We start from the raw sequence: 10,761 nt of genomic DNA, 5'->3' as shown, positions 1-10,761 counted from the left end.
GAGATCGCAGGGGGCCCCAGCGGTCGGACCCCCCGCGATCTCAAACTTATCCCCTATCCTTAGGATAGGGGATAAGTTGCTCACCACTGAATCACCACTGGACTACTCCTTTAATTTTTACGTTTTCATTTTTTCCTCCTCGCCTTCTAAAAATCATAACTCTTTTATATTTTCATCCACAGACTAGTATGAGGGCTTGTTTTTTGCGCGACCAGTTGTCCTTTGTAGTGACATAACTCATTATATCATAAAATGTATGGCGCAACCAAAAAACACTATTTTTGTGGGGAAATTAAAACGAAAAACGCAATTTTGCTAATTTTGGAAGGTTTCGTTTTCACGCCGTACAATTTATGGTAAAAATGACGTGTGTTCTTTATTCTGAGGGTCAATACGATTAAAATGATACCCATTATTACATACTTTTATATTATTGTTGCGCTTAAAAAAAATCACAAACTTTTTAACCAAATTAGTACGTTTATAATCCCTTTATTTTGATGACCTCTTACTTTTTTTTTTTTACGTATAAGCGGCGGTATGGGGGCTCATTTTTTGCGCCATGATCTGTACTTTTTTTTGATACCACATTTGCATACAAAAAACTTTTAATAAATTTTTTTAATTTTTTTAAAATAAAATGTATTAAAAAAGTAGGAATTTTGAACTTTTTTTTTTTTCGTTCATGCCGTTCACCGTATGGGATCATTAACATTTTATTTTAATAGTTCGGACATTTACGCACCTGGTGATACCAAATATGTCTATAAAAAAAGATTTTTTACGCTTTTTGGGGGTAAAATAGGAAAAAACTCACGTTTTACTTTTTTATTGGGGGAGGGGATTTTTCACTTTTTTTTTTACTTTTACTTTTACATTTTTTTACATTTTTTTTTTACACTTGAATAGTCCCCATAGGGGACTATTCATAGCAATACCATGATTGCTAATACTGATCTGTTCTATGTATAGGACATAGAACAGATCAGTGTTTTCGGTCATCTCCTGCTCTGGTCTGCTCGATCACAGACCAGAGCAGGAGACGCCGGGAGCCGGACGGAGGAAGGAGAGGGGACCTCCGTGCGGCGTTATGAATGATCGGATCCCCGCAGCAGCGCTGCGGGCGATCCGATCATTCATTCAAATCGCGCACTGCCGCAGATGCCGGGATCTGTATTGATCCCGGCACCTGAGGGGTTAATGGCGGACGCCCGCGAGATCGCGGGCGTCGGCCATTGCCAGCGGGTCCCTGGCTGCGATCAGCAGCCAGGATCAGCCGCGCATGACACGGGCATCGCTCCGATGCCCGCGGTTATGCACAGGACGTAAATGTACGTCCTGGTGCGTTAAGTACCACCTCACCAGGACATACATTTACGTCCTGCGTCCTTAAGGGGTTAAAGGGGTACTACGCACCTAGACATCTTATCCCCTCTCCAAAGGACCCGTGATCTCGGTTGCGGCACCCTGCTGTCAGCATACTTGCTCTGTGCTTAATGACGGGTGATACAGGGGCCAGAACATCGGCATAGCCATTGACTGTCCTGGCACGCTGGGAGTTTTGCAACAGCTGGAGACACCCAATTTGGGAAGCACTGCCGTAGGGTAATTTGGTGGTGGATGCAAATCCCTAATTTAGGCCTCAAATGCGCATGGTGCTCTTTCACTTTGGAGCCCTCTCATATTTCAACGGAACAGTTATGGGTTACAATTTTTTTTCTCTTCTTTTACCCCTTAAGAAAAGGTAAATTTGGGGTCTACACCAGCATGTTAGTGTAAACAAATTTAATATTTTACACTAACATGCTGGTGTTGCCCCATACTTTTAATTTTCACAAGAGGTAAAAGGAAAAAAAAATTGTATATTTTGACGCAAAGTGCTCTGCAGGCGCATAACATGGCTCAGAAGGGAGAGTGTACCATATACATTTAAGGCCTAAAGTCACAGCAGTTCTGACATAAACATAAAAAAAACACCCACATGTGACCCCATTTTGAAAACTACACCCCTCACGTACAGTAACAAGGGGTATAGTGAGCCTTAACATCCCACAGGTGTTTGACAAATTGGAGGTGAAAATAAAAAAAATTAAACATTTTTTTACTAAAATGCAGATGTTACCCCAATTTTATCATTTTCCCAAGGGGTAATAGGAGAAAAAGCCCTGCAAAATTTGTAACCCCATTTCTTCTGAGTCAGAAAATACCCCACATGTGGATGTAAAGTGCTCTGCGGGTGAACTACAGGGCTCAGAAGAGAAGGAGCACCATTGGGCTTTTGGAGAGAGAATCTGGCTGAAATTGAAGGTCATGTGAGTTTAGGCCTCCATGGTGCCGGAACAGTGACCCCCCCCCTACATCTGACCCCATTTTGGAAACTACACCCCTAATAAGAGGTGCAGTGAGCATTTACACCTCACATGTGTCTAATAGATTTTTTGAGCAGTGGTCTGTGAAAATGAAAAATGAAAATTTTTCATTTGTACAGCCCACTGTTCCAAAGATCTGTCAAGTGCCAGTGGGGTTTAACATACACATATGAGGTATTTCCTTACTCGAGAGAAATTGGGCTACAAATTTTGGGGGGCTCTTTCTCCTATTACCCCTTGTAAAAATTCAAAAACTGGGTCTACAAGAACATGCAAGTGTAAAAATATTGAGATTTTGAATTTCCTCCTTCACTTTGCTGCTATTCCTGTGAAACACCTAAAGAGTTAACACACTTACTGAATGTCATTTTGAATACTTTGAGGGGTGCAGTTTTTATAATGGGGTCATTTTTGGGAAATTTCTAATATGAAGGCCCTTCAAATCCACTTCAAAACTGAACTGGCCCCTGAAAAATTCTGATTTTGAAAATTTTGTGAAAAATTGGAAAATTGCTTCTGAACTTTTAATCCCTCTGATGTTTTCCAAAAGTAAAAACATCTCAACTTTATGATGCAAATATAAAGTAGACATATTGTATTTGTAAATCAATATATAATTTATTTGGAATGTCTGATTTCCTTACAAGCAGAGAGCTTCAAAGTTAGAAAACTGCAAAATTTTCAATTTTTTCATCGAATTTTGGAATTTTTCACCAAGAAATGATGCAAGTATCGACAAAAATTTACCACTAACATAAAGTAGAATATGTCACGAAAAAACAATGTCAGAATCAGAATGAAAAGTAAAAACATCCCAGAGTTATTAATACTTAAAGTGACAGTGATCAGAATTGCAAAAAATGCTCCCGTCCTTAGGGTTATAATGGGCTCCGTCCCCAAGGAGTTAAGAGGGAAAAACATGATATATATTTAACCCCAACCTAAATGTACCTTATTTTTATTTTCTACCTAAGGTACATAAAGACCGAAAAAAAATACATCAGAGGAACGTCATTTTGGAGGCAATTAACCCCTTCCCGACCTATGACATACCTGTACGTCATGGGTGGCAAGGTGTTCCCGACCCATGACATACAGGTACATCATGAACATTTTTGCCGCTACTCGCGGCATCCCGCAGCGCCCGGAAAGATGGTGGCTATCACTGATAGCCAGCCATCTTACCATGCGACCACGGGGGGTTTCATCCCCCACCCCCCCCAGCGATCGCTGCTATCAGCTGGTCAAATCTGACTAGCTGATAGCAGCGTTTCGCTATCAGAATACTTAGCAGCGCGGTGTGTGAGTCCCGATCACGGGGAGCGGGACACACACCGCTCTGCTAAGTGTCCCTGACCTGTCCCCCGGCGTCACTTACCCGTGCGAGCAGTGTCCCGAGCGGTCCCGGCGCGAGCGGCGTCCTCCATGCGGTCCCGGCGGCGCTGCGTCCCGGAGGTGAGTTTCAAAACTGGGAGTTTCAAAACTGCAACTCCCAGCATGCCCAGACAGCCTTTGGCTTTCTGGGCATGCTGGGAGTTGTAGTTTTGCAACATCTGGAGGTCCTCAGTTTGGAGACCACTGTATAATGGTCTCCAATCTGTGCTCTTCCAGATGTTGCAAAACTACAAATCTCAGCATGCTCAGTCTGTCCAGGCATGCTGGGAGTTGTAGTTCTCTAACATCTGGAAGAGCACAGATTGGAGACCATTATACAGTGGTCTCCAAACTGTGGACCTCCAGATGTTGCAAAACTACAACTCCCAGCATGCCCAGACTGCCCAAGCATACTGGAAGTTGTAGTTCGGCAACATCTGATCCTACAGATATTGCCGAACTACAACTTCCAGCATGCCTGGGCAGTCTGGGCATGCTGGGAGTTGTAGTTTTGCAACAACTGGAGGCACACTAGTTGGGAAACATTGTCCGTTTCCTACCTCAGTGCCTCCAGCTGTTGCAATTGTTGCAAAACTATAACTCCCAGCATGCACTGACAGACCATGCATGCTGGGAGTTGTAGTTTTGCAACAGCTGGAGGCACACTGGTTTGGAAACACTAAGTTTGGTTGCAAAACACTTGAAAGTTTATTACTTAACTTAGTGTTTCCAAACCAGTGTTCCTCCAGCTGTTGCAAAACTACAACTCCCAGCATGCACAGACAGCCAAAGGGCATGCTCAGAGTTTGCAACAGCTGGATGTTTGCCCCCTCCCCCCAATGTGAATGTACAGGGTACACTCACATGGGCGGAGGTTTACAGTGAGTGCTGCAAGTTTGAGATGGCGCAAATTTTGCGCTGCAGCTCAAACTTCCAGCGGCAAACTTGCTGTGAACCTCTGCCCATGTGACTGTACCCTAAAAACACTACACTACACTGACACTAACCTAAAATAAAAAGTAAAAAACACTACATATACAATTACCCCTACACAGCCCCCCCTCCCCAAAAAAATGAAAAACGTCTGGTACGCTACTGTTTCCAAAACGGAGCCTCCAGCTGTTGCAAAATAATAACTCCCAGTATTGCCGGACAGCCATTGACTGTCCAGGCATGCTGGGAGTTTTGCAACAGCTGGAGGCACCCTGTTTGGGAATCATTGGCATAGAATACCCCTATGTCCACCCCTATGCAAATCCCTAATTCAGGCCTCAAATGCGCATGGCGCTCTCTCACTTTGGAGCCCTGTCATATTTCAGGGCAACAGTTTTGGGACACATATGGGGTATCGCCGTACTCGGGAGAAATTGCCTTACAAATTTTGGGGGGCTTTTTCTTCTTTAACCCCTTATGAAAAGGTGAAGTTGGGGTCTACACCAGCATGTTAGAGTAAAAAAATAAATTATTTACACTGACATGCTGGTGTTGCCCTATACTTTTCATTTTCACAAGAGGTAAAAGGGAAAAAAGACCCTCTAAATTTGTAATGCAATTTCTCCCGAGTACGGAGATACCCCATATGTGGGCGCAAAGTGCTCTGGGGGCGCACAGCAAGGCCCAGAAGGGAGAGTGCGCCATGTACATTTGAGGCCATTTGCACAGGGGTGGCTGATTGTTACAGCAGTTCTGACAAACGCAAAACAATAAATATCCATATGTGACCCCATTTTGGAAACTACACCCTTCACGGAATGTAATAAGGGGTACAGTGAGCATTTACACCCCACTGGTGTATGACAGATTTTTGGAACAGTGGTCTGTGAAAATGAAAAATAAAATTTTTGATTTGCACAGTCCACTGTTTCAAATATCTGTCAAACGCCAATGGGGTGTAAATGCTCACTGCACCCCTTATTAAATTCTATGAGGGGTATTGTTTCCAAAATGGGGTCACATGTGGGGGGGTCCCCTGTTCTGGCACCATAGGGGCTTCCTAAATGGGACATGCCCCCCAAAAACCCTTTCAGAAAAACTCACTCTCCAAAATCCCATTGTCGCTCCTTCCCTTCTGAGCCCTCTACTGCGCCCGCCGAACACTTTACATATGCATATGAGGTATTTCCTTACTCGAGAGAAATTGGGTTACAAATTTTAGGGTTATTTATCTCCTTTTACCCCTTGTAAAAATTAAAAAATTGGGTCTACAAGAAAATGTGTAAAAAATGAAGATTTAGAATTTTCTCCTTCACTTTGCTGCTATTCCTGTGAAACACCTAAAGGGTTAAAACACTTACTGAATGTAATTTTGAATACTTTGGGGGGTGCAGTTTTTATAATGGGGTCATTTATGGGGTATTTCTAATATGAAGACCCTTAAAATCCACTTCCAACCTGAACTGGGCCCTGAAAAATTACGATTTTGAAAATCTTGAGAAAAATTGGAAAATTGCTGCGGAACTTTGAAACCCTCTGATGTTTTCCAAAAGTAAAAACTTGTCAATTTTTTTATGCAGACACAAAGTATACATATTGAATATGTGAATCAATATGTAATTTATTTGGAATATCCATTTTCCTTTCAAGCAGAGACTTTCAAAGTTAGAAAAATTCTAAATTTTTAAAATTTTCATGAAATTTTTAGATTTTTTACCAAGAAAGGATGAAAATATCAGTGAAATTTTACCAATAACATAAAGTAGAATATGTCACGAAAAAACAATCTCGGAACCAGAATGATAAGTAAAAGCATCAGAGTTATTAATGTTTAAAGTGACAGTGGTCAGATTTTCAAAAAATGCCCAGGTCCTGAAGGTGAAAATGGGCTGGATCATGAAGGGGTTAAAGGAGTAGTCCAGTGCTGAAAAACACCCCCTATCCCAAGGGTAGGGGATAAGTTTCAGATTGCGGGGGAGGGGTCCGACCGCTGGGGGCCCCCGCAATCTCCTGTACGGGGCCCTGGCTCGCTGGCCAGATAGCACGTGTTGACCACCAGACGAAGCGGCAGCTGACACGCCCCTTCAAAAAAAGCGCTATGGCAGAGCCAGAGATTGCCAAAGGCAGAGCTGCATCAGTCCCCCCAAAAATTTGAGTCCCTGGATTTAAATATCTATATTCAGGATGGCTGTTTGCATACTGCCACCTATTTTAAGGAACTACCTCGACTTTAACAGTTGCCATCGGAAACAATGGAAGAAGAACATTCCATTCGGTCAAATGAAAAGAATCCGGAGAAATTGTTCTTCAACACAAAAATGCCGGCAACAACTAGATAACCTGGAGGATCGTTTTAAACAAAAAGTGTATCCCAAACCCCTTATACAAGGAGCACGCCAGAGAGTGGACGAATTAGAACAAAGTGCTTGCTTGGAAAATAATAAACAGGGTAATGCAGAGGGAGGTTATAATGATTCTGGTTTTCTAACTACCGTATATACTCGAGTATAAGCCGAGGCCCCTAATTCCCCCCCCCCCCCCCAAAAAAAAAAAAAAAAAAAAAAAATATATATATATATATATATATATATATATATATATATATATATATATATATATATATATATATGTTATTGACTCGACTATAAGCCTAGGGTGGGAAATATCTCATCCCCCCATGTAATCATCCAGACCCCCGTCATCATCCCCCCCCCCCTTCATCATCATCGCCTGTCAATCCCTTCATCAGTGGTTTTCAACCTGCGGACCTCTAGATGTTGCAAAACTACAACCCCCAGCATGCCGGACAGCCATCGGCTGTCTGGGCATGCTGGGAGTTGTAGTTTTGAAACCTCTGGAGGTCCGCAGGTTGAATACCACTGCGGCCTTCATCATCATCCCCCCCTTAATCATCATCCCCCTCCCTTTCATCATCACCGCCTGTCAATCCCTTCATCAGTGGTCTTCAACCTGCGGACCTCCAGATGTTGCAGAACCACAACTCCCAGCATGCCCATACAGCTATCGGCTGTCCGGGCATGCTGGGAGTTGTAGTTTTGAAACCTCTGGAGGTCCGCAGGTTGAAGACCACCGTGGCCTTTTTGTTTTGTACTCACCTCCCCTCGGCAGGAAGTTAGGGTGAGCTGGTCCTAGTGATGTTGCCTTGACGACGATGCACAGGGACGTTGTGCATGAAGAGGGCCCTCCGGTGAAAATGGACAGCCCGGAACGAGTATCCCTCCCCACCGGATGGTCCCTGCAGCATAGATGGCCCGGACCAGCTCACCCAAACTGGGGGGGTGAGTACAAAACAAAAGAGGGGGGGGGGGGGGCTGGATGATGACGAAGGCCGAAGTGGTCTTCAACCTGCGGACCTCCAGAGGTTTCAAAACTACAACACCCAGCATGCCCAGACAGCTGATGGCTGTCTGGGCATGCTGGGAGTTGTAGTTTTACAACATCTGGCGGTCTGCAGGTTGAAGACCACTGAAAAGGGATTGACAGGCGGAGAGATCACTCGAGTATAAGCCGAGGGGGGCGTTTTCAGCACGAAAAATGGTGCTGAAAAACTCGGCTTATACTCGAGTATATACGGTAGGTATTACACATCACACACCAATATTTTTTTTTACATTTTTTTTATTTTTTTGTATAGGTAATATCACCAGCTCATATTATTTTTTTGTATAGGTAATATCACCAGCTCATATTATTTTCTTGTATAGGTAATATTACCAGCTCATATTATTTTTTTGTATAGGTAATATTACCAGCTCATATTATTTTTTTTTATGGTTTTCCCGTGTCCTGTGCAGTATCTCTCCCAGAAGTCCACTTGATGGCCCCCGTGGTGGTCTACACCCCGAAGTCATCAATTCTTACTCTAAGAGAGAGTTTGCAGCTGTTCCTGGAGACGGTTAACATTAACCTCTGCATGGTGGAATAATAGGTCACGGTGTTTATCAGGATCAGTAGAAGCATCACCCACTCGATGATTATGGTGGTGATTTCACGGATCTCGTCCCAGTCTTCATCATCATAGAATAATTCCTGTAATGTTTTATATCCAAAGTAGAAAATTGCGCAGGTAAAAGTCAGGCCACAGCAGGTGCATCTACTATGGTGGATGACTTTGTTTGCTCCTGGTAATTTATACATCTGGATGGACTGCCCAAGGTAGTATAAGGCTTCACATGTAATGGAAATTACCATGCTGACAAAGTGTATCCTGGGATATTCTTCGGGGGACAATACATGCATGACAGCTGTACCAAAACAGGAGGCCCACACAATGGCCAGCAGGATCCTCTGGATCAGGACCTGATGACCCCTGAACTCTTCAGTATGCATAACCATATACTTATAAATAAGAAAGGTTAGTACCAAAGTGCCAATGGATGTCCCTATGAAACCAATTCTCAATAATATGTTTTCGGGAAAGAAATTTCCCACGTCACTGTGAAGGAAAAGAAACCAATATTATTATGGATATTTCCTCACTCCCAACCCATGAAATAAGAATCTTGTGCTTGTTTATCTTACCTGATGTGCATCAGTGGCGAGGCGGCATGGCCGAGGACGACCGTCACGATGTAGCTGGTGGCAAGCCAGGCCGCACACCAAAACGCCAACAGAAGGGGGACGAACCCCAAACCTTTTAGCTCCATCTCAGTCAAGAAGAAGAAATAGAAGTTGCTAATTGCACTGTAACAATCTACAGAATGAAGGCTCGGGCGGCTGTCAGTGGAATGTCAGGACTCCAGCTGTCTATGACATCACATGTCTGATGTCACGATGACTGCTTGTTTCTTAGAGCTGCCATGATTTAGTATCTGCTATGGACAGAACCTGATGTTTCTACTATGGACCTTACAGACCCCAGAACCCAAGTAATTAGTGCAGGGGCTCCATTTTGATCATCTCATATTTCACATTATTTGAGTTCCAGGGCTCGGATACATTTGCACCCTCTATAGCAGTGGTCTCTAAGCTGTGAACCCCCAACCGCTGCAAAACCACAACTCCCAGCATGCCCAGACAGCAACTTTGCATAAGGAAATAGCCTAATTAAACTTTTCTTATATATAGACTCCCCGACATCTCCAAGGATAAGCCTCTAAGGGTCTCGTTCGATCTTAATGTTATACCTTTTATCAATAACATCGATGATTCCAAAATGTATGAATATAGGAATAATTCCATATAAGATACAAAAAGTTAGCATCCTCCATTTCTGGAAAAGTTTCTGAGTTGCCCAAAGCAACCAATCAGATTGCTTCCTTCATTTTTCAGAGGTCTTTTAAAAAATGAAAGAAGCAATCTGATTGGTTGCTATGGGCAACTGCATAACTTCCTCTACACTGGTTTTAATGAATCTCCCCCATAGAGAGAGATTTATCAAAACCTGACCAGTGGAAAAGCTGCTGAGATGCCCATAGCAACCAATCAGATTGCTTCTTTTATTCTTGAAAAAGCCTATGAAAAATTAAAGAAGCGATCTGATTGGTTGCTATGGGCAACTCAGAAACTTTTCCTCTGGACAGGTTTTGGGTTTTGATAAATCTTCCTCTCTGGGGGAGATTCAGCAAAACCAGTGCAGAGGAAGAGTTGTGCTGTTGCCCATAGCAACCAATCAGATTGCTTCTTTCATTTTTGAAAAGGCCTCTGAAAAATGAAGGAAGCGATCTGATTGGTTGCTATGGGCAACTCAGAAACTTTTCCAGGAAAGTAAAGTTTAACCACAACCAGGGGCGGATCCAGAGTCTAGTCTCGGGAGGGGCACTATTAGAGAATTTTGTATTGGCGGACAGAAAATAAGGTGTTTCTTAACCCCTTAAGGACGCAACCCTTTTTCACCTTAAGGACTGGGCCCTTTTTCGCAATTCTGACCACCGTCACTTTACGAATTAATAACGCGAAAACACTTTTACCGAATATTCTGATTCTGAGATTGTTTTTTCGTGACATATTCTATTTTATTTTGGTGGTAAATTTTCGGCGTTACTTGCATCCTTTTTTGGTGAAAAATCCCCAAATTTAATGAAAATTTTGAACATTTTGCATTTTTCTAACTTTGAAGCTCTCT

At 43.0% G+C, this 10,761-nt stretch overlaps 1 protein-coding gene across 1 annotated transcript; it reads right to left on the bottom strand.

Annotated features, from left to right (window-relative positions):
• Window positions 1-8,345: 8,345 nt before the first annotated feature.
• On the bottom strand, window positions 8,346-9,918 carry LOC130298033 (DNA damage-regulated autophagy modulator protein 1-like). The gene is made up of 2 exons (XM_056550916.1): window positions 9,219-9,918; window positions 8,346-9,132 (listed from the first exon to the last, which is right to left on the bottom strand). Exons 1-2 carry the CDS (start codon window positions 9,341-9,343, stop codon window positions 8,532-8,534), a joined length of 726 nt encoding a protein of 241 aa, XP_056406891.1. The 5' UTR covers window positions 9,344-9,918; the 3' UTR covers window positions 8,346-8,531.
• Window positions 9,919-10,761: the final 843 nt, after the last annotated feature.

This window comes from Hyla sarda (genome assembly GCF_029499605.1).
Source record: "Hyla sarda isolate aHylSar1 chromosome 1 unlocalized genomic scaffold, aHylSar1.hap1 SUPER_1_unloc_17, whole genome shotgun sequence".
Taxonomy (NCBI): domain Eukaryota; kingdom Metazoa; phylum Chordata; class Amphibia; order Anura; family Hylidae; genus Hyla; species Hyla sarda.
Note: the sequence above shows the minus strand (reverse complement) of the source record. Positions and strands in the feature narration are given on the sequence as shown.

Excerpts from the sequence above, each read along its gene's own strand:
- LOC130298033 (XM_056550916.1), bottom strand. The coding sequence starts at position 9,343 with ATGGAGCTAAAAGGTTTGGGGTTCGTCCCCCTTCTGTTGGCGTTTTGG. Across the intron at positions 9,133-9,218 it reads TCGCCACTGATGCACATCAG|TGACGTGGGAAATTTCTTTC; the intron begins GTAAGATAAACA and ends TTTCCTTCACAG.